General features: G+C 34.6%; 1 protein-coding gene and 1 pseudogene across 7 annotated transcripts; both read left to right on the top strand.

The window, feature by feature from the left end:
- Positions 1-3183: 3183 nt before the first annotated feature.
- LOC147279767 (putative xyloglucan galactosyltransferase GT14 pseudogene) lies at positions 3184-4998 on the top strand (annotated as a pseudogene).
- Positions 4999-6069: 1071 nt separating this feature from the next.
- Positions 6070-24259, top strand: LOC147279766 (MBOAT (membrane bound O-acyl transferase) family protein). 7 transcript variants are annotated; one of them, XM_086252629.1, is made up of 24 exons: positions 6076-6209; positions 6783-6893; positions 7417-7554; positions 8062-8196; positions 8684-8750; positions 9174-9509; positions 9616-9674; positions 10507-10688; positions 10781-10829; positions 12367-12470; positions 12578-12642; positions 13137-13207; positions 13932-13991; positions 14108-14221; positions 14800-14924; positions 15035-15086; positions 15829-15891; positions 16079-16188; positions 16279-16371; positions 16484-16565; positions 21183-21260; positions 23208-23283; positions 23366-23415; positions 23833-24259. In XM_086252629.1, exons 6-24 carry the CDS (start codon positions 9401-9403, stop codon positions 23893-23895), a joined length of 1605 nt encoding a protein of 534 aa, XP_086108755.1. In that variant the 5' UTR covers positions 6076-6209; positions 6783-6893; positions 7417-7554; positions 8062-8196; positions 8684-8750; positions 9174-9400; the 3' UTR covers positions 23896-24259. The 7 variants fall into 7 exon arrangements, 6 of the variants coding, with proteins under 6 accessions (XP_086108756.1, XP_086108755.1, XP_086108757.1 ...); XM_086252630.1 differs by lacking the exon at positions 6783-6893 and having other exon boundaries at positions 6070-6209; XM_086252631.1 differs by lacking the exon at positions 6076-6209 and having other exon boundaries at positions 6584-6893; positions 8684-8746.
- The last annotated feature ends 281 nt before the right edge of the window (positions 24260-24540 follow it).

Raw genomic sequence — 24540 nt, 5'->3', positions numbered from 1 at the left:
TGGGTATAATGAAAAAATGAAGAAAAAATAAAGTAAGAAAAGAAAATTATTGGGTATGAATATAATTTCTCAAACTAAAAACCTATTGACTTTGTGATTGTTGATAATCCATATAATGCCGTTTGAAAAAGGTTTTTTCGGTTGAAGAAATTCGTAAATTTCTATAAAGCTACTTTTTCGCTTTTCTTAGTCTGTCAATTAAAATGCATAAATAAGTTTGTGAAAATCAAACCAAAATGAAAAATAAGTTTGTGGATAGAATCCTATAGCTGGCTCGTTCGCAACTGAAGAATAAGTGAAACATTAGCTTTAGTGCAAAGGGAAGGGCTTTGGAATTTGGTTGATTATCTTTGAAGGGAGTCTTTTAGGTTTTTCCAATTGTCATATCCTTTCCAATATTGGTAAACAAAAGTTTTAATATAACCTTCAATTTTGATGAGAAGAAAACAAAGTTTCATCATTTTCATAATTTTACAAAATTCTTATATTGTTCTACCTCCATCAAATTACCACCTCAAACAGTCAAACTAAAAATTTATTAGTCTTAATTTTAAAAAATAAAGTAAAAATAAAATCACGATATAGTCATTTGCTTTCGGAATTGAGCACGTCATAGGCCCTCCACTGATCCAACTTCCGAAATGGAATTTTCAAAATACCAAAAGATGTCCTTGCTTAACAAAAATGTCAACTAAATAAAATATTATTAGTAGAGGGTAAAATGGTAAATAAACAATTAATTAAAAAACTAAAAAAATAAAAAAGGAGAATATATTGCTAAAAATGAGGAACCAACAGCTTATTAAAAAAAACAAAAAATCTGACAAACCAAACAGTATTCATTTATTTTTTTTATTTTATCTAAATTATCTAATTTGCATGTAAAAAGCCAATTGGCCCCTCACATGAGAGCGTGTCAAGGGATCTAGTATGTATAAAGCAAATACACCAGCTATATAGTACCTCATTCGTTTGACAAAGTTTTTATTATTTTTTGTAAAGTTTAATGTATGAATGTCATGTAAGTTGAAAAAAAATAGTTTGGACAAATATATATCTTTCTTTTATAAATTTTCCATGATTAATTGAACAATAATGCTAGTTGTCCCACATTTGTATCTCACCTGATGTGTCATTACTTTACTGGAAGTGTATTTCCTTTTTCTTTTTTAAGTTTTATTTTTTAATTTGTAGTGTCCAATGTATGAATGTCATGTAAGATGCTATGCAATTGTGGTATAAAAATGTGGTAAGTGTAGCATTACTGTTGAAATGTCATGTAAAAATATTCTATTTAACATTGATAAATCCTAAACAACTAATTTGTTAAATTAAAACGATTTAAAAAAAAAAACAACCATGACCTAAAAAATAGAAACCACTACCAACTTTATTTTTTAAAAAATATATGCACAATAAAAATAAAAAGTTAATTGGCATGTGTAGAGTGTGTACCAAGAGACTAGTATAATATAAATAAATAAATAAAAAGTTGGATAGTCATATAATACAAATATTTTGGGTACACATTATGTATTACATCTTTAATAGAGGTGAAACACACTTTTATATGTGGATTCTACTTTTATTAGAAATTTAATATACATTGTGTGAATACTGTTCACGTGTGAAGAACCCAAATTTTGAGTATCAGTGAGCACTTGTTCCACTCAACACTGAATTTAATACAATGAGTCAAATGAATTTATTTTTCATGAAGTTAATTTTAGCATTTATAAATTCAATTTAACAGTGATTATATATTGTCTCCCACCTATAGCCTAGAGGATTAGAGCACGTGGCTACGAACCACAATGTTAGGGGTTCAAATCCCTCCTCACCCACAACCGGCCAAAAAGGAAAGGACCTTTCCCTTTGAGGGTAGGAAAAATTGGAAAATCATGATCGGAATAGCGGAACCAAAGCTATGGAATTTGGGCGTGGGTCTTTTGTTGAAATGGAATGGCCTTATTCTTTTTTATTTATTTATTATTTATAGTTAATGGTGGGTGAATTAAATATAGTATGTCCGGCCCGAATCAACATATTTTTTTGTTTTAAGCCCCGTAATTCTTCCTCAGCCAGGCTGCGGCTCTGCATGCTCAAATTTTGTTGGTCATCTAAGCATTTGGTAATAAAATGCTATCATATATTATAGCCTTACTCATCATTACTCATTAGGATTCTGAAAATTGTGCACCCATATTTTACTAACTATATATAGATGTAGTATATGTCATGTTAGTGTAATAGATCCAGCAACTTTTATGTCCACTCACAATCTCATATATTGATAGTCGAATTCCAATTTTGATTAAAAGTGACTGTCAAGGAATTAAGGAGAGAATCCGAGCGAATCCTAATTTAATATCTACATTTAAGGCATAATCTATGGCCAAAGAAAGGAGTAATTATAAAACAATTTTAAACTGAGAGTAAATACAACTAAAAAAAAAAAAACTGAGAGTAAATAAGCTGTAAACTCCTTGACTTATGGTTGCTCTATTTAGTATTATAATATGTGTACAATGACGATACTTCCTTGTTTGTTAAGAAGGGATAAATATATTTATAATAATTACAGATAATTCAAATAAGATATTATCTCAATTCAAAACAAACTAATTAAGAGATATTATTTCAAATCTGCAGACTTATGTTTATCATATTAGTCAATCTCCTAAATTAAATCAAAATCTGTTCATTTATGGAAAACGTTTATTGTGCAATGAGTTGTATGAGCATCCCTGCAGCTGCCTTAATCTCTCAAAAGGAGGACCAGGTCATTTTCTTTCTCACCAATCCAAGAATTCTCCAAAATTCAATCCAATGGTCAGAAATTAATATAGACTCCATGATTCTTACCATGTTGTGTTACTCACATATGATATCCTGTGAAAGTGTGAAGATACTGAGAATAAATGTTTACCATATAATACATATAGTTACCTTAATTAATGGGAGAGTCAACCATTAATATATATTTACTTTTCTTCTTCTCCTTTTTTTTTTTTTTCTTTTTTTGCTTACAATTTACTTATCTTCTTGAACAATTGATTTCTTGCAACTTTTTTCATTTCCTTGTTTTCTTTGCAATATTGGAGATCTCATTCTCATTTCTGACTGATTCAAGAATACAATACCAATCCCAGGTGATCAAATCAAGAGTACTCAAGACTAATGAAGAGGCTGCAGCAGCTTTTAATGGAGAATTGGAATGCTGGAAAGTGCCATATTCATCTCTGGTTTGTTCTAATTGCTTCCTTTCTTTTATGCTTAATTTTGCTTCTATCAGACTATTCAGCTCTAAGTGCTGGAAGAGATACAAATGGGGTCACCTTTCTCATCACCAACTTTGCAAATGTAGTTGTTACCGCCCAACATGATGATCATGATCCTCATTCTAGTAGTGGATTAACATCCAATGAAACCAAGAACATCAGTTGGCTGAGTAACCATAATGGCACAGCAAATTCTACTGCTACTACTACTCAAGTAACTAGGAGGACTGGTCCTGCATATTCTTTTGACCATGGCAGACAAGCAAATAATTCTGTCATTAGTAATTCAACACAACCAGCTGTATATATTGGGATTGGGAAGAATGACTCTGAACATGGTTATGGTACCAAGCACCAAAGCTCTGATTCTGATTTGTGCTCAGGCCGATACATTTATGTTTATGATCTTCCTGACCGGTTCAACAAGGACTTGCTCAAGAATTGTCGTTCACTTCTGAGATGGACTGATATGTGCCCCTTCATGTCAAACATGGGTCTTGGTCCAAGAATTAACAACTCTAAATTGGGAAATGCTTGGTTTGCTACAAACCAGTTTTCATTAGAAGTTATTTTTCTTAACAGGATGAGGCAGTACAAGTGTTTAACCAATGATTCATCATTGGCCTCTGCAATCTTTGTACCCTTTTATGCTGGCCTTGATGTGGGTCAATACCTGTGGGGTTACAACACATCAGTGAGAGATGCTTCTCCTCTGGAATTGGTGAAGTGGCTGGCACACAGACCTGAGTGGAAAACAATGTGGGGCAGAGACCATTTCTTAGTTGGAGGGAGGATTGCTTGGGATTTCAGGAGACAATCAGACGATGACTCAGACTGGGGTTCCAAGCTCATGTTTTTGCCCCAAGCCAAGAACATGACCTTGTTGTCAATTGAATCAAGCTCTTGGAACAATGACCAAGCAATTCCATACCCAACATACTTTCATCCCTCAAAGGAGAGTGAGGTGTCTGAGTGGCAGAGAAGAATGAGAAACAGGAAAAGGAGATACCTCTTCTCTTTTGCTGGTGCCCCAAGGCCTGATTACAAAGACAATATCCGGGGTATGATCATAAACCACTGCCAATCTTCAGCCACATGCATACTTGTAGGCTGCTACCATGGTGCAAATAAGTGTGATGACCCCCTGAATGTGATGAAGGTGTTTCAAGCATCAGTTTTCTGCTTGCAGCCTTCCGGGGACTCGTTCACCCGGCGATCAACATTCGATTCCATCTTGGCCGGCTGCATTCCAGTTTTCTTCCATCCGGGTTCAGCGTATGTGCAATACTCGTGGCATTTTCCCAACAACCCATCTAAATATTCAGTGTTCATATCAGAAAATGATGTCAAGGCCCAAAAGGTGAACATCAATGAGACATTGCTTCAAATACCCAAACAGCAAGTATTGGCAATGAGAGAGGAGGTTATAAGGTTGATTCCAAAAATAATATATGCAGATCCCAGGGCATCAAGATCGGACACACTTGAAGATGCATTTGACATAGCAGTTAAGGGAGTACTTGACAAAGTTGAGAAAACTAGGAGGAACATGAAAGAGGGTAGAGATCCTGGTAATGCTTTTTCAGAGATGAACACTACGAAATTTGATATGCCTAGGCAGTCTGGGCTTGGGAGACAAGGAGAATTGAAGAGCTTCATAGAGAGCACAAGTAAGAGTAGTAATAATACAAATTCAAACAGAACTACTGTGGTGTAATATATTTGTTTCAGTTGCAGCACCATTGGATGTTTTCATTTAATTAAATCATAGAAGCTATACATGCTAGTGGGTCATTCTCTTGTTAAACCATACCTTTAGTCAAGAATGAATCAAATTAATAATTGCTATGTTGCCCGGTGGGTTGACAATTGAACATTTTATGAGTAGATAGATTTGGTGCAATATGATTTCTTATGTACTTATATTATTAATTACTCAAACCCCACCTATCACATGTACAAGCACGAAATGGACCAAATTGGTATGAATATGACACAAGTAAATGGGAGTCAGCCCGAAATTTTTATCCCATTAAATACGATAAGAGCACAAAACAGATGACACAAGCTCGAACATGAAAATTGTCTGAACTAGACATGACCATTTTACCATTGTTTTTTGTTCCTTTTTAAAGATTTTTCAACAAAAAAATTTGATTTTTCAAACAAAAAATGTTAATGGTAAATTATAAGAAAGAAAAAAAATTACATAAGATAACCTTTTGATCCTAAAGGAGCAAAAAGAGGTCCAATTATTAAATGAATAGTAGTGCTAGACATCTCACATTTTTATACCATAATTTTATACCACCTTATGTGGTAACTTACATGACATTCATACATTGGATACTAATAAATAAAAAAAAACCCAAAAAGAAAAAAAAACCGTGTTTAATAAAGTAATGACACATAAAATGATATAAAAATATGATAAATATAACATTATTGTTAAATGAACGGATACTAAGTACTAACAAATCCAACAGAACCCATTACCCATTGGAAAACAAATCCTCATTTTCTTTTTTATTTGGGGTTTTCTCAACTTTGGTGCCTCAATTAAAATAAAATTTGAGTCGTGTTTTAATTCGGTATCTAAATTTTTATTTGACCGATTAAATACTTGAATTTTTATTTTGTTTTGAGTGTAACCCATAAAATTTCTGTTAAAATTATTAACAGAAGTTAGGGATAATATTGTCATTTAAAAAAATGACTTTTTTTTTTTAATAATATTTCAATGTTAAAAATCTTAAAAGAAATAAGAGAAATAGTGTTGCAGCATCCCCCTCCACAGCCAGCAGAGGAAGCTGGGAATAGTGCAAAGCATCCCCCTCCGCCGCCGTCGACCCCATTTTGGCAGCCTCCGCCGCTGTAATCAGCTTGCAGGGCATTGTGTCCCGCCAAGCAAATCCTCTGGACTCGCAGGTGCATTTCAATTTCATTTAATTATTTCGCTTTTCTGCATTCATCGATTGCCCAAATATATGATGGTTGATGTGTCTGTCACTGCATTCAATGGAGGAGATGATCTTGACATGATACCAAAGTAAACACTGTGACACTGGGAGGGATGATGCACCCAATTTTTTTTAGTTTTTTTACCTTTAAATATGTAAATGAAAAATCAATTTTTTTTTTCAAGTGACAATATTATCTTAAACTTCTGTTAATAATTTTTAATGAAAATTTTATGGGTACTTATTAGGTACGAGTCAGACTAGACTTTGGGTACCAAATTGGAATTCAGCTCAAAGTTAGGTAATAAAATTGAAAATAAAAAAAAACTTTTTTATTTTTTGGTGAGACCTTATCGATTATTTTTTATTTTTTTGGCCTGGAGACCCCATCGATTGTTGAACAAGAAACAATCTGTCATACTCATTTGGTAGAGAAGAAGAAACAATCTGTCATTCATTTCCCACGTCTTTTTGACATTTTATTTACTCTGTAGTAGCTGAGAACGAAAGCTTTTGACACTCTCGTTTCTCTCCCTTCAAGACCCAATCTTCTCAGGAATATGGTGTTTCCTTGAAAACCCAAGTTTCGTTTCTTCAAACTTTTGAAAGGGTACCACCGATTCATTCTCTCACCAAACAGTGGCTATGTATGGTGAGTCCTTCAAATTCCTTCTTAATTTCCACATTTTTTCCCCTCTTAATTTCCATAAAATAACTTAGTAAATTAGGACTTGTTTTTCTTCTTGTTGTTGCCGTGTTGATATGTTGGGAGTGAGACAGAGTGTTGGAATTCTTGAAAATAGGATGCATTTTCGAAGTTTCTTCATGGGATTCTTTTTATTCGCATGTAATTGCTGATGAAGAGTCTAATAGCTAAGATGGGATTTCACAAAAGGATGTGTTAGGAATGATCAATTGACTAGGGACGCTACTCTATGTAATTACTAATAAAAAGGGTAAGACTTACAGCCTATATCTGCTGGGGTTCAGAAACCAACATTTGAGATTTCAGTTGCTTGTTGGTTTTTTGAAAATTATACAGCACAGGTTATAACGCTTGAAGTTTATAAGCATCTTTTATGACATGGTTCTAGGTTTGAGAGTAATAATTATTTCATTCATGGTTAACACGAAATTGGAATTATGGGGGTGGTTTTTTGTGTTTGTCGATTCAGATCTATTTTAGTTGGATATTCTGTTCAAGGCAGCTCAGACAAGTTGGTTAAATGCTACTGTTTATTTCGGAGAAGCTCAACCATTGGATCACCAAGAGGACCCCCCATCAGTGGTCGAGCTTACCCGAATTTAGCACAGTGAGTGGAAACCGTTTTCATTTTTATGTGTTGTTATTAACCAAAATCATTATTATTTATTTAAGTTAGTATCATATATCAGATATTTATTTAATAACCATGTTTTAACATCATATTAGAAAGTTGTATTTATATTTGCAAAAATTTGGGTGAAGTTTATTTTATATGCTTTAAAAGTTAACATGATTCAATAAATTGTGTTCATTTCATAAAAACAGACTTGTTTAAAGTATTTATTTAAAAAGAACTGTTTCTTTAAAATCTGATCCTATTACACAACTAAAATCAGATTTAGCATGGCTGCATGTCTTGAACATGACAATTGAAAACAAATAATGTGTACTGCTGGTTTAGTCAAGTATTTCTATGCCTTTCCAAAAAACAAAAGTAAATTATTTCTATGATTTACGTTTAGTTCCAATATGTAACTATAATTCTAAGAAAAGAAAACAGACTGATTTAGTTTATGTTATATTGTATGTTTTCTTTAACTTTTAAAACCACCAGTTGAGTACCATTCTGGAGACTTAGAGGCTTTGGGCTGTCTCTCAAGATGTCAGCCCTTTGGGGGAGCTCTGTGCGCACATACGACCCAACTTATATAGTATTCCTCTGCCTGTGCTTCGAGATGACTTTACACAGGTATGATCTGTCTTATCCCCACTCCGCCTATATGCTCAGAGTAGTCTTCATAAGTATGGCCTGTGTTTTCCTTTGGTACTAGTTTAGTTTGACGAGGTTTTCATTTTATATCTATTATTATTATTATTATTATTATTATTATTATATTAATACATGATTATCATGGATATGTTAAATTATCTATTGTTATTTCAGTTCACTATGGTTATATTAATTGCTTTTACATGGTTTAGTATGCATTTTGATTTATAAATTGTTTATTCACTCTATTAACCTAAAGCATTGTTATCTCTTGGTAAGTAAAATGATCTTTTCATTAACAATAATTATTATCATTTTTGTATGTATTTGGTATTTGCATTAACCGTTTCCTATTTCTATTGATTACAAATGCTTTTATTTTGAAGAATAAGATTTTAGTCTGAAATCATTTTAAGTGTTTAAGGTCCACTTATAGCTCACTCTTTTCTTCTCCTTTTTCCCCCAGGTAGTAGATAAGGGTCGGACCACGTGGGAAGAGGCGAGGCATCCTTTTGTTTGTGTACCTTTAGTAGGTAGTCCATAATCCTTATTTTGTAGGAATAGTCTTTCTTCTGTATATAGATGGGCATGCATGTATCCATCTTGTGTAGTCAGATTATCTTTGATACCTGTTTATACCTGTGGATGCTTTTGTTAGTTGGTTGTTTGATATAGAACATCAAAGGTCAACAGCCAACATCAATCTCTAGTAATTGGCATCAATCCCTAGTAATTAGCTCTAGCAATTAGCTCCTCTAATCTGTCTCTTAGATTAAGCCTGCAGGCTGTACAACAACCTCAGCAACAAGTATAATAGAAATTTTTTATGATGATTAAATCAATTTGGAAAAATACTCATATCTTCTTATCTAATTCTACCCATGTATTTATACTTGCACTTATGTCTAATAATTCTTTTTTTTTTTTCTATTATTATTCCGGTCATCTTGTGTAAGGTGGTCGAAATTTATTTTTTTACACACTATTGGGAATCCTTTGGGCTACATCCCTACACATTCAAGTCAAGGTGTGCACTGGTACAAATCTTTTCTAGTCATCTACATAATCACGGACCAGATGTGGTCATCAAACCAGACCCAACAGTCAACCACGAATCTTTGCAGCCAACAATAACACCAACAAAGCATAATTTGAGGAATACTTAGCTGAAGAAACCAGAGCTATGAATTTGTACAGCACCAGTAGTAAGAAAAGAGAGCTGGGCTTTCTCATTCTCTATGCAGCTGCTTTCTACGCCTTCATCATCCATCGATCCCTTCAAATATCTCATGGTACCACATTCTTTTTTTATTTATTTTTTTTGGGGGGGGGGGGGGGGGGGGGTTGTATCATTGTTTCCTTTTCACCTTAATTGAAATGCTTTTTTCTCATACACAGATCATCATGCAAAACTCTCTAAGTTGCGTCCAGGATGGCTTATACCTCATTGCCTCAACGTATGCTTTCTGTCTCCCTCTCTCTCTCTCTCTATCCCCCACCTTTTTATTCGATTATTTATAATTTAATCTTTGTCTTCCTTTTAAAAAATAGCATGAGCAATAATTAGGAAACAGATGATAGTGTGTGACTTAAGATGGAAATATCGCCTTTGATAGGACAAGATGGAGGACCATGATTCATGCAGCTTACTTCAAATAGTTGGGACAATGCTTTTTCTTTTCCTTTCAATTTCCTTTTTTCAATCGGAAACTTGTTCGCACATGAAGCTTTCTCTCTCCCTCTCTCTCTCTCTCTCTCTCTCTCTCTCTCTCTCTCTCTCTATATATATATATATATATATATATATATAGGGCATGATTTGGAAGATACAAAAGCATGATTTGGAACATAGGGCATGCTTAGATAAGAAGTGGTGCATGCTTATTTTTTTAAGGATGGTGTTTATTGGATTGATGCACAAAATGTACTAAAATAACTTACCACTACGTTTGTTTGTTTTCTTCCTTCCCATCCTCTCCCAAAATGTTGTGAAAACGCACTTTTAGTCCTTTATTTTGATCCCATTTAATAAGATTTTTACTTTTACCTTCCATTGAGGAGATAAGCAATTCTGTTCTCTGCATTGCCTTCTTTGGTTTGTAATAGGTTGGCCATTTCATTATCAGATAGATCTTTAATCTGCAGAAGCATTGCACCTTTTCTAGATATGACTGTTATTCATGTGTTCATTTATTGCAGTATCATGGTGTTCACAACATGAATTCACTGAATGCTCAAACATTACAAAATTTTTTTTGTCTAACATAAGCCCTTTCTGTTTCTGTTTAGGATGTTTCTGATGCTCAATGGGTAAACTTTAGAGGAAATTTACCTGTTCTTACCATTGTTTTCACAATTTTTTCGTTGATCGCTAATTTGTTGAGGGGATATTTTCTTTTAAAAGCAAGAGGGATGTCCATTATTTGGCTTTTGATTTCTTTCACATACCTATCATATCTGCATGGAGCCTGGTATGTGTTACAATTTTAATAATACTTGGATTTTTTACTCCTTCTATGGAGTGGCAATTCTCTGACTTTCTTTCATTTTTCCTTTCTGTAAGCATCATATTTATCCTCTCAATCGCTTCAGTGAATTTTCTTTTAGTAAAGGTGCGTTCCATTCAAGTTTATATACATAATGTGAAGTATTTATTTATTTTATTATTATTGTTGGTCTTTTTCTGTTTATATTTATATTGCATTATTTTTCTTCAGTTAGGTTGTTGTTTTTCTGATATTTAAAGGTTTTATATTAGTGTTAGTGTATGTATGTGTATGGACACACAAAGAATATTGATGACCTTGCAAAAAAAATGTCATTTCATGAGAAGAGTTTGTTAGCCAACATTTTTAGGCTTAAGAATGCTGAAACTTGATCTTTATTGTTGACTTAGCCGTTCATATTTTGTGCACTTTAAGCTGGCATCCTCTTTGTGCTTCTAGATGCTCAAACTTCGATAAAGCAAATGATACTGAATATCTATCCTAAAAGCTTAAACTATTAGGTGGAGAGAGACCCAATGGCTATATATTGCTTTATTAGACACCTAACCCAACCAATGTGGGACTTGTGCCAAACACTTCCCTCACGTTGGACCCCTATTTTAGTTGGTCATAGACTGGGCAAATGTCCCCTTTTTTGTGTCCAAAATTTCTAATATGTGATCCCTGTTAAGATGACCTATACTTGATGGTATTGAATATCCACCCGAAAAGTTTAAACTGTTACATGGAGAGACTAAGTGGGTATATATAACTTTACTAGACATCTACCCTAACCAATATGGGGCTAGTGCTCAACACTTCGATGGTAAGAGCGTAGTTTGTTCCTTCTTTTCTGTTTGTTCAAAGGTGGGGAGAGAGTTTGGTTTTGGGCTTCACCTATGGGCATCAGTCGCTGCAGATTTCAGGGACTATTAATTCTCTGTAATTATGTCTAATTGGGAGGATGTTGTGTGTTAGAGTTTGTTTCTGTTGTTGTACTACATACTAGAGTTTTTTTTAGGATGTTGTACTCTGCTGTATGTTGTTTGCTGTTGTATTCTACTTGTTTTGTTATTAGAACATCCTAGAGCTTGTTATTTTGGATCTTGTCCACTGTATTGTACTCTGTACTTATTTTTTCATTAATGAAAGTCTGTTTCTCATAAAAAATAAAAAAAAAGTAATCTAGGTTCTAGATATTTTAACTCATTAGAAAATCTACATTGGTGATTTAATTGTAATTTTTATTTTATTATTTGTTCCTTATTGCATTCCACATGTTAAATGTTTTATGCGTATTCTGTAGAATTGCAATTCAGTTACTGGTATGAGAATGTGACTTCCAGAAAATAGTACAGGATGACTATAGGCTCTTATAATGGCTGTGAACCTTTTGCATGTGAAATTTAAGGTGAAGGGTAATTTTTAAAGTCACATATAATGCAAAAATACTAGTTTTTACTTTGGTGTTTTTGTTAATCTGGTTATGCAAGTGCAACTTATGTTTTTGCATGCTCTAGTAGATTAATCATATGGTTATTTCATGTATCTTATGATTTACAAAAGAAAAACATAACAACTTGAAAATTTGAATCTGTTTAAGAGAGTTCATGTGCTACTGTTTCGATTCTTGCCACTTATTACTAGACTTATGTTTCTGCAGATATTTGCACGTACAAAGTACTTCTCTTTTGTATTTTGGACTTTCAACATATTCTTTCTTCTATGCAACCGTGTTTATGAAGGATACTCCTTCTCTGTGATTGGGTGAGTTTTGTTAGCTAGGTAATTAAGTACTTCTTTGGGTAGTTGAATTATGATTCAATAGGTTGTGCTATATCTACTTACTGGTTCTGATTATTTCTCATACATAGGCAACGCTGGGCATATTTGGACAACTTTCGCGGCGCCTTTAGATGGCACATTTGCTTTAACTTTGGTATTTTCCTTTCCTCATTAATGTGTTAAAATTAATTTTAATTATCTCCCTTGCTAGCTCCCTGTGTATTTTGTGGTTTTTGTAGATCATATTCTATCTAAATTAAAAGTACACAGGACAACAGTTTTTGTTCTTGATTTCATTGATTAGTCACATGGTCATTTGTAATTAAGAGGGGATTATCTGACACAACTCCTTGTTATGGAGGGCACATTGATTAAATTAAAATATTGGGACAGAAGAATCCCAATAAAATCAGAAAATGTGAAATCGAAAGTTCATTGCACCTATATACTTATTTTTAGAAAATGCATGAATAACAAATAATTTAAAATTTTGCAATTGGGAAAAGAGAATGGGAATTAAGAGAACATAAAAGGAGAAGGGATACTCGTAGCACAATGGCACATGTTGCATCCTGCTTTTATATATCCGTATGCATATTTGTTATTCTTTTAGATGGTCCTTTTTCCAAGTCTGGTGGTTTGTGGCAGTTGTTTTGCGCATGATTAGCTTTGGCTATGATTACCATTGGGCGCATCGAGATTCTCGTTCTGACCATAAGGTATTTGTTTTCCTTGGAGGTCTGATCTTTATGTTCTCTTCTCTGTTCCTTTCCTGTCCTTTTTTTCTAGTATGCATTTTGTAGGATTACTTGGTCTCTCGCTACCTCTCACATCTCATTTTTCCCCCTTTTCTGCATACTATGAATAAAATCTTTCCAGGAGTTAAATTTTTCCTCCTTCAACAAAACTCTTAAGTCTCTTATATAAGTTAACAGGGTTTGGTTTAGAGATTAGTCTCCAGCCCACCTATAACTTTGGTCTGAAAGAATAACTCAGCATGATGTTACTTATCACTCTGGAACCTAAAGGTATTTTGTTCAGATTGTTCTATGGATGAGAGCAGGGATTGGTTTGTAATTTTGCGTTATTTGACCCTGCCTGTTTTCAATGTCTTTGTGCTATGCATCTTACTTTATGGTGTAGGATCACCTTTTTTTGGCTTTAAAGTTTATATATTGTCAGTTTTCTGTGCTATTACTCAATGGTGTACTTTTATGTTCTGTTGTCCTTCTCATGCTTGCCAATTACCCTGTTAACATAATTTAATCTTGTATTATCTACAAATCCTCAGATCAATTCATGTATCCATTGATAGCCTATGTACGAGAATTCTTGGTGATTCCTAGTTCATTCAGATGGATTTACGCTTAGGAGTTTATTTATGCATGCTGATGATTGTCAAATCTACTCATTTTTTATACTTTTTTGGTCTGGTGATTGCAGAAACATATTCAGCGTTGCAATATTTGTAAATCAGGGAAAACTTGTTACCAACTTTTACAGGTTAGCTTTGCTTCTACTAAATGTGAGTCCAGTATTTTTGTAGTTTCTGGATCCTAAATAAACTTTCATCTGAAGGGATTTTTCCATATGCTCATAAATACATTCATTCTACTCAGGATAGAGGTGTCCGGGATGACAAGTTTTCCTTTATTACATACCTTGCGTATTTGGTATATGCACCTCTTTATCTTTCTGGTCCGATTCTAAGCTTCAATGCATTTGCCTCACAGGTTTGTCACTTTCAACATGATACGGTCTTCTTTTCTTCCTTGTGCAATAGTTTTGACTTTCCATGCATTTGTATGATTTTATTCTTGGTAGCTTTTCATGGATGAACTACTAATATGAAAGTTAATGGAAAACACTGATGTTTCAGTTTCAGAAACATTTTATGGTTGCCTGGTGGTTTGCTAGACATAAAGACAATGGCCTTAGTCAGATGGTTAAAAACCAAAACTCGAACAATTTGACTAGAAAGTATGAAACACATGTGTTCATGGTTTGAATTTTCAATGAAATTAAAAGCAATAATGATGTTCTTTAGTTTGCCTATTATAAAAAGATTATATTGTTTAGTTGAATTTTTCTGATAATCCTGAATATTGTTGAATCTTAACACTAGCAGTATACTTGACTGTTGTCCCTGCAGTTTATAATTTTTCCCACATATTTCAAACTATTTGAAATAGTTCATCATTCCTGGATTTTCAAGTACATTGGATCTCTGTTTCAATACTACTGAAGATGTTAGTTCTTCCTAGTATGTTATTCCGAAGTCTCAGTTAACCTTATTGCGTTGTTGTTTCAGCTGGATGTTCCTCAAAATAACTTCTCAGTTAGAGACATTTCTTGGTATGGTTTGCGTTGGGTATTCAGTCTACTTCTTATGGAACTAATGACACATCTTTTTTATTACAATGCATTTGCAGTCAGGTGAGTGTCTTAGAAGTTAAAGATATACCATGTATTGTGTATTTATATATATATATATATTATCTTTTGAATAATTATTTAATTAAATCTACTTTTTCTGTACCTGTTAGTCGCATGTGGAAGCAGTTATATCCTATGGATGTGTTTATTATTGGATATGGGGTAAGAGACAGTCCTTATATTTATTAAGGTTCTTCATGATTAGAATTTTAATATCTCAAGTTTTTGTATGAAACAAGATATGCTTGTGAAGCAAAATAATGTATTTTTAATTTTAGGTGGACCATTTTACTTTTGTAAAATACAGAAAACACCCTTAGACTCTGTATCAACAGAAATAGAATTTTGGGGGGAAAAAAAAAAAAAAAATTTCTGTTCTTTGGTAGATTTTAGGAAAATTCTATCTAGAGAATATTTTTCTTGATTTTGTTTTGCTCAAGTCTTGAAGTTAACAAAGGGCTGTTTTCATTAAGAAAACATTTCCTAATAAAGATTAGGCTAAATTACACGTTTGACCCCTATGTTTTGGGTTGAATTTCATTCGTACTCTTTCAATTATTTTAATAATACCTTGTGGTCAAGTCCATACCAATTTTAGTCCAACTTGAGAATTCCATCCAATTTGAGTAAAGAGGCAGGGGTATATGCATCATTTTTCTTCTGAAAATATCAAAATTAAAAAGCATTTAAAAAATACAATGGTAATACCAAACATTAGGTTGTAATCTTTCAATTCCTCTTAGATATAATGTACTTGCTTATGTAAGTATTACCATGCTCTTCACCATACTCAAGTCCTGATATTTTCTTTTATTTTGTTTTAATTTCCATTCTAGTTGTTTGGTGGCCTTGTTTATTAATTTCAGCTTAGGTCAAGGTTATTTACTTTCTTATGATGGTGCAGGTTTTAATGTTCATGTGGCTCAAGTTTTTTCTGATATGGCGCTATTTCCGGTTCTGGTCACTGGTGTGTATATGTAAATAAAGTTTCATTTCATTTTCTTCTTAACTTTGGCATTTACCTCTGCTTGTCCAATACATATTAGTTCTATGATCTATCTGTACTTATTATGTATCATAATTTAACAAGCCTTAAGCTTTTAGCATTAATGCTCCTATAGACTGGGTAAGTGATCTTTTTCTGATTACTGCAGATATGTGGCATTGAGGTCCCTGAGAATATGCCAAGGTGTATAAATAATTGCTACAACTTGGAAAGCTTTTGGAAGAACTGGCATGCTTCTTACAACAAATGGCTTGTGAGGTGAGATTTTTAGCTGTTATGCTTTGAAATGCTCTTTTAATCCTGTTTCTACAGCTGACATGTTTGTTTTGGAAATGACTACAATGTTAGGTATTTGTACATTCCACTCGGGGGCTCTCAGAGGAAGCTTCTCAATGTATGGGTTGTATTCACATTTGTTGCCATTTGGCATGACCTAGAGTGGTACTTCTAGCTGCTCTTGAGTTTTTTTTCTTGATTAAGTCTTAGTTTCCTGAGCAGAACATTGTTGAAACTTGTGACTTACCCTATATCTTATTGCTGTCTCTGGCATTAGGAAGCTTCTTTCATGGGCATGGCTTACATGCTTATTCTTTGTTCCGGAAATGATATTGAAATCAGCAGTAAATGGAGTTAAGGTGATCTCTATCTATCTTTCATCCTGTTTTACATTTGTTGGTTTTTTTTTTTGGCTTAATTTAGTGAGGATCATTCCAATTTCTGCACTTCTCATGTAACCAAACACTTGGCTGTTGTTGCCTTGAAGGTATTCTGTGTTTGTAAAATGTTGACATATAATCTTGATACAAGAGTATAAAGTTAGTCAACAGTTCAACCCAAAGTTACCGTAGATTGAAGGTATTCATTTTGAGCTCAGCTTAGATAAAATTCCATACCTTGCAGTTGGACTATTATTTTCTTCTTCTCAATAAGATAACAATAAGGTATCAAGTAGGCATAAGTTTGAACAGTGTTCCGAATGCCAAAGACAAGGGTAAGCTACTTTCATGGGCATGAAACCCTTTTTTGAATCCCTATGTTGGAGAGAGCCTTAGAAACCTCTAAACTGTTTGGCTCTGTTGATTTATATGGGAAATGGTTGGGACTCCAAGTTAAATTACATTTGGATTGGATTACAAAATAATCAAGTCCCGTCAAATTTCGTAAGATAAGTTGTCCCAACTAATAAGTTGGGATCACTTATCCCGAGTTAAACTAAAAAAATTTATGGGGTTCGAGTTTCAGGGTTCAAAGCCTAGAGTCATGGGGCCAAGAGTCCATCATCATGGTCTAGAGTTCGGGGTCAAGCGTTCGAGGTCTAGGTCCTGGACCTCCTGGTCAATGGTTTGGGATTCGGGTTTGAATTCTGGGTCCAGGGTCCAAGTCCGGGTTTGGGTTCCATTTCCAATGTTTGAGTTTCGGTCTAGGGTACAAAGCCTAGGATCGGGATTCGGGTTGAGTCGTACATCCAAGGTCTGGGCTTCGTGGTCAGGGCTTGGGGTTTGTAGTTCGGGGTCTAGTTCTGGAGTTGGTTTGAGATTAGGGACCTAGGTCTGGGATCGAGTGTCCAGGGCATGAGCTCCAAGTTCGATATTCATGGTCCAGGTATGGGGTTCGAGGTTTGGGGTCTGAAATCTTGTGGTCCGAGTTGTAAGGTTTAGGGTACAAGTATGGGATCTACTAAGGTCTAGGTTTGGTGCCTGAAGTCTGGGTTAGTCCATTGCTCGAAGACCGGGTTTGGGGTCCCTGTCCGGTCCAATTCTAGGGTCCAGGGTCCGAGGTCTGAGGTTGGTGTAATACAATCTTGTTGTATATCTAACATAGGACAACATTATTTGACTAATCCAGTTTTTTAGTCCCATGTTACGTAGAAAATCACACAGTACTAAATTTATCCTATCTAGTCCAGTCTAATACTTTGTAATAATCCAATCCAATCTTGTACGTCAAACTCCTACCTACTTTTCAGATTCATGTTAATAAAATTCCTAGGCCTTTTCTTAAAAAAAAAATTAAAAAAAAAAAAAAAAAAAAACGGTTATATGCATGGATTACATCAGAGAATCAGGTTAATGCTCAAATTTGATTATGTATGAGCGTTAAGGCTTTTTCTTAATCATGATTCCGTGCCAAGCTCTTTATTTTGTATTAAAACAATAGTTAATTAGTCTAAAGTCCCTAGGTTTTTTTTTTTTTTTTTTTTTGAGTAATGCTATTTGAACCATCTTTAGTTCTTTACTGACTACATGATGTGGCAACTGATGGTACTAGCACATCATCACATCTTTAAGTGGTCAACTATGTTTTAAATTTGTTGAGAGTATCCCACATTGGACAAATAAAGCTTGCATAGTGATTTATAAGGCATTGATTCTCTCAATCCGTTGCCAATTGGTTTTGGGTTGAATGCTTCAATTCCTTCAAAATTTTCATTGTTTTTCTACTTAAGGCACAAGAACCTGTAAAAGTTCGAAGATGTTTGGCGTCTCTCCTATTCTTGCCCTTCCCTCTCACCCACCAGCTGGCAGAATCTTCGAACTGCCTGTTTACCAAAATTTTCCTGTCATTATGACCTGAAATAAACAATCCTCAAACTAGAAGAATTAGGAGTATCCAAAAAAAGTACTAAGATCGTGTTCCATAATGTGTGCTGATTGTGTATCCTTTGAAGCAAAATTTGTTACTCAATTGAAATGATTGTACACAATAATTTAGTGTAATTAGTGGATATAATTAGAATATGGCTGAATTGATATTTTCATTCATTTCAAGGTATATTTATACATACAGCTAGATTACCATTTACGTAAGTCAACTATACAGCTAATACACAGCTAATACATTAACTCCTAGCTAAATAAGGAAAAAACCTAAATATAAGCCTATACATACGCTAACTCTCCCCCTCAAGTTGGTGCATAGATATCGCACATGTCCAACTTGGATAACGATGTATGGAATGGTCCTCTAGTAATGGCATGAGTCATCATATCAGCCAGCTGATCCGCACTCCTAATATAAGGAACCTCAATCACACCAGAATCTAGGTTATCCTTGATATAGTTCCTATCAAGTTCAATATGTTTGGTTCGATCATGCTGCACAGGATTATTAGCAATCTCAATAGCCGCCGTGTTATCACAAAAGAGCTTCATCGGTTTCTGAGGACCATACCCGAGTTCACCTAAGAGAATTTTGAGCCAAGTAATCTCCGTAGTCGCATGATGAAGGGCACGATATTCAGCTTCCGTACTAGACAGTGATACTACATTCTGTTTCTTACTTCGCCAAGTCACCAAGTTGCCTCCAACAAATGACACATATCCTGAAGTAGACTTCCTATCCAATTTGGATCCAGCAAAGTCGGAGTCAGTGTATCCCACAATATCCAAGTGTCCATGCCTAGAGAACATAATACCTTTACTTGGAGAAGACTTTAGATAAGCCAAAATACGGGTCACTGCATCCATATGTCGATCACTCGGGTTGTGCATAAATTGACTTACCACACTAACTGCATATGATATGTCAGGCCTAGTATGAGCGAGATAGATCAACTTCCCTACTAGCTTCTGATACTTCTCTTTGTTTGTCGGAACCTGATCAGGATATATAGCCAGACCATGGTTTACCTCAATAGGAGTATCAACCGGCTCACAGGCAGAGTTACCAGTTTCAGCCAAGAGATCTAATGTATACTTTCGTTGAGAGAGGAAAATTTCTTGTTTGGATCGAGACACTTCAATGCCCAAGAAGTATTTTAGAACTCCCAAATCCTTCATTTCAAATTCCTTGGCCAAATAACTCTGCAGCTTCTCAATCTTACTCGGGTTATTACCTGTAACAATCATGTCATCAACATAAACAATGAGCAAGGTTATATCATCACCATCCCGTTTATAGAACAGGGTGTCTTCATTGAGTAGCTTAACCTGCCAAACCACGCCCTCGGTGATTGCTTCAGTCCATACAAGGCCTTCTTCAGTTTACATACCTTCTTTCGGTGTGAACCCCGGAGGAGGATCCATGTACACCTCTTCTATTAAATCACCATGAAGGAAGGCATTTTTAACATCAAATTGTCGCAATGGCCAATCCAGATTAACTGCAAGAGAGAGTATGACTCTAACAGTGTTCATCTTAGCCACAGGAGCAAAGGTCTCTCAATAGTCAATCCATAAAAAAGGAGTTCATCTCGTTGTAGTATTCTGTGAGAGGCCGGCCACCTTGACGTAATTGGAAAGTCTTCTTCATCAATTCATAAACTTGAGAAGAATCAGAGGCATCAAGATAACTCCTCTTAACAGCGTCCCAAACCTTCTGAACAGACTTAACAGGTGGAGTCATTAGAGATTTAAACAAAGAAGAATGACTAGTCATATGATCAGTAGCCCCTGAATCAATAACCCAAGTGTTGTTAGTAGAAGAAAGAAATACCAAGCCAGAATTACCTCCTTGAGAAGAAACTCGAGAGACCTGAGAAGCATAAGATGGAGGGGTAGGGATATCTGCAACAGCGACATGAGCAGATTTTCTATTCCTCCGCTCAGCTTGCTTAAGTTTATACCACTCCGGGTAACCATGCTTCTTCCAACATACATCTACTGTATGTTTGGAACTATTGCAGTGAGTACAGAGGCGAGCAGCATGCTCAGAAGAACCAGCAGAAGGGGCTGGTCGAGAATCGCTCTTTTGGATCATCAGGGCTGAAGCCTCAGAGATAACTTCAGCACCCATTGTGACATGTCGTTGTGCTTCACGGCGAACCAATGAGTATGTTTCTTCCAGGCTCGGTAGAGGAGAAGTTGCCAAAACACGACTGCTAACTTGATCCAGACTGTGATCAAGACCTGCGAGAAACATATAAACTCGATCTTCCGCAATACGCTTCCTCTGCTTTTCAGCATCAGCTGGACACTCCATGTCATTAGGCCTCCGAATTAGAATATGGCTGAATTGATATTTTCATTCATCTCAAGGTATATTTATACATACAGCTAGATTACCATTTAGGTAAGTCAACTATACAGCTAATACACAGCTAATACATTAACTCCTAGCTAAATAAGGAAAAAACCTAAATATAAGCCTATACATACGCTAACTGATATTATTTGCAATTTTGCATTGCTACACCAAGTGAGATAATCTACAACGATTTACTGTAAAATATAATGCATCTGTTTTTTATCTTTCTTTTTTCTATTTTTGCAAAGAGCATAACAATTTTGATTTTCTCATCTATTGGCTGTCAGGTTGAGAGTCCTTTTGGGGAGTTTGTTGTTCGTGAACTTAGAGCGTTTTCTGGTGCTATCACAATCACTTGTCTCATGGTATGTTATCTATGTTTAAGGATCAGATATATACTAATCATCAATAGATATTTCTTGATGCTCTTTGCAGTCCTTTCAATGTGTTGACTTTTTTATGTTTGTATATTTAATTGAAAGTGTTCCTGGATCTTTAAATTAAATCAGATGATTGAATTGCCAGTTTGACTTGAAGATTACTAAATTAAATCAGATGATTTATGCTTGATGATGTTTGTATATTTGAGGATCAGATATATTCTAAACATCAATAGATATTTCTTGATGCTCTTTGCAGTCCTTTCAATGTGTTGACTTTTTTATGTTTGTATATTTAATTGAAAGTGTTCCTGGATCTTTAAATTAAATCAGATGATTGAATTGCCAGTATGACTTGAAGATTACTAAATTTTACTTGAGACCACAAGATTACTAAATTAAATCAGATGATTTATGCTTGATGATGCTTGTATATTTGAATGTCTGCTAGTCAAAATTTAAATTATGAGGAGTCTTTTCTTTCCATTTAGTGGAAGTTGTCTGCCTTTGATCTATTAAAAGGCTAAATGATTCAAGCAACTTAGTTGAATCTTTTAGTCTTTGTCGAATATATAAAGAACGAACAGTAGATATTCAATATCTTCTCTTCCTACATTAGAAGAATAGCATTTGGTTACATGCCATGCTGATCAAAGGACATGCTTACTTTATATTATTATTAAGAAATCCCTCTTTGTCGACTGAATTGTAGATTGTAGAAAATGCCAGTTACGTTTTTTACATGGTAGGTGATTTTTCGCGCTCCACTTTCACATACACTTCTAATTTTTTAATATTCTTAGTATCATTTTATTATTTGTATTTACAAATCTACCATTTCCAATATATTCTCTCTGTTCAAAGTTCCTTCAGTTAATCACACTTAAAACAAAACATCCAAACAAAACGTCCTTCAACCCTCTTTCTAAATCTCCTTTATCTGTAAATACCCATAGCTGCCGTCAAAAGGCCATTGCGCTGTAAAAAATACGATGTAAAAGTATGATCTTAATGGACAGTAGAGGGAGTAAGTGGCACAAGGTCAAAAGGCTACCACAACCGAAACATATTAAGAAATAAAATAGAAGAAGAATGAATGATGCCATCTATGAGACTAGACTTTGGTCCTGGACTTGCATAGAAGGAAAAGTGTTGTTTACATTTAAGAAATGAAATATCAGTGCAGTAGTCCATCAGACCACCACTTTGCATTATTTTCATACCCAAATAATTCATCCATAATCACAACTTCTGATACAACCCATCTCCTTAGCCTTTGCATCAGCCTTATATTGAGATTTAGCCTTTGGCAAGAGGTATTTGAAACTTTCTGCTTCCATGTATGAGTCTAAAGCAAATTGCAATTGCTACCTAGGCGGGGTGCTAGTTCCACAATCTGGAGGCAGAGCCATCTTACGATTAGAGGAAAACTGGTAGATTTGAGGTGAGAGAATGTATTAAAAAGGGCAGTTTTGGAAATATAATTAATAAAAAGATATTAGGAATATTAAAAAAGGAAGAGGAGTGCATGTGGAGAAAAGTGGAGTGTGAAAATCGTGTCCCTTTTATATTAATCAAGTTTAATAATAGATTTAAAAACTAAGGTTATTATAGTAATTAAACCCAAGTTTTTCTCTCCCACCCTACTTTTTGTCTCCCAATTATAACTTCCATCAAACTGCAGTAACTTACATCACACTGCACTTGCATAGCATCCGTTGATGCCTCTGATTTCATTGTATATGCAGTTGCCAAACTGATACTAATGAACCATTGGTGAGCTTTACAAAACTGGAATGACCTTATTTGTTAAGAATGAGTAAATTCTTCGATAATGCAATCTTCTGATTAAAATGCTAATCCTTCTAACCTTTAACATTTATTTGTAGAATCTGCATCCATTATTTTTTATTAAAGCCAATATTCATGTAGGTTGCAAACCTTGTTGGGTTTGTTATTGGACCGTCGGGGATTAATTGGTTGACTTCTCAGTTCCTTACAAGAGAAGGTATTTTCAAAGTTTATATCCTTAAGTTTCCTGTTATCCTTATACAAATTTTATTGTGGGGCTAATGATATTCTTTATACAGGACTACCCGTTCTGGCTGGCATGTTTTTGACATTTTATGTAGGGACAAAGGTAATGCCATGAGATGTTACAAAATCCATGATATGGTTATTTCTAACAGGGTTCACTTTAAATGCATTCTGTGTCGTTAGACTTGATAGTTGTATCCCTTGTGGTATCCCTTTTGGTAAAATAAAGTGGAAAATTTGTTTTATAATCATGACCTTACATAGGTTGCATGTTTGCTCAAAATTAGTTCAAAATAACAAGTTTTGTTGGATAGGAGATCTAAAAGTTTGATGAAATTGGGTCAACTGTTTTAAGGTGGAAAATGGGTAAAATTGTAATTTTTCTGGTAACTTTGACGGTTTCTCTAATATTAATGCCTAGATATAAAAGAGCAAATCCCAGGGTGTATAAGGAGGCCTAATCACAGTGGGTGTGTGTCTGCCCTTTCTAAAATTGTTCTAATGTTGAATTATCTTGCAGCTTATGTTCCACATCCAAGATGCCAAGCAAAGTAGGACTGAGTTGGCTCCCCATGAGGTTTGATTAATTGGCCCCTAAATCTAAATGCTGATATGGAAATTTTATGGGGGATTAGAAACCAGGGTCTGAAGTTCCAAACTTGAGAAGGGAATTGCCAATATTGTAATACAAGGTATATGGGTACGTTGAGTCGCTTAAAACCCTTGATTCACTAGTGAGATTTTCCTACACAACTATGCATACTGGTTGACTACTGTAACCATTCGTCATTTTATATTCTTTAGTTGTATACAGTTGAAGAAGAAAGTTGCAATTGTTAAAGTAGGGAAGGTAATTGTGCAACTTTTGGTTCTGATAATTTTTTTGGCAAATTCCTGCATGACACATTTGTATCTGATCATTATTTCTTTATAGAACTCAGTTTGAATTCTCAGAGTATTGACTTACTGGGTTCTTGTACTATTTTCAAAGTTTTCTAAAATGTTTATTTCTTACATGCTGTTAGATGGTAGAGTTGAATACCTAACCCTTCCCACCCATACCAGATCATGTATTACACTTTCTGAATGGCCCATATGCTATTGAAAAATGAGGATATTTTTTTCAAGGATTTTGTGGACACCCCAATATATTTTTGTACACCCAGACCACCAAATTTTGTCTGAAATGTCTGCTTGAAAAACTAAAAGATTTAGAAAATTTTAGAAG

This window comes from Dryas octopetala, chromosome 7 (assembly GCF_963921425.1).
Source record: "Dryas octopetala chromosome 7, drDryOcto1.1, whole genome shotgun sequence".
Classification (NCBI taxonomy): Eukaryota; Viridiplantae; Streptophyta; class Magnoliopsida; order Rosales; family Rosaceae; genus Dryas; species Dryas octopetala.
The sequence above is the reverse complement of the archived record's forward strand: the minus strand, read 5'-3'. Positions and strand labels throughout refer to the sequence as shown.

Excerpts from the sequence above, each read along its gene's own strand:
- LOC147279766 (XM_086252630.1), top strand. The coding sequence starts at position 9,401 with ATGAATTTGTACAGCACCAGTAGTAAGAAAAGAGAGCTGGGCTTTCTC. Across the intron at positions 9,675-10,506 it reads TTATACCTCATTGCCTCAAC|GATGTTTCTGATGCTCAATG; the intron begins GTATGCTTTCTG and ends GTTTCTGTTTAG. Across the intron at positions 15,892-16,078 it reads ATTTCCGGTTCTGGTCACTG|ATATGTGGCATTGAGGTCCC; the intron begins GTGTGTATATGT and ends TGATTACTGCAG.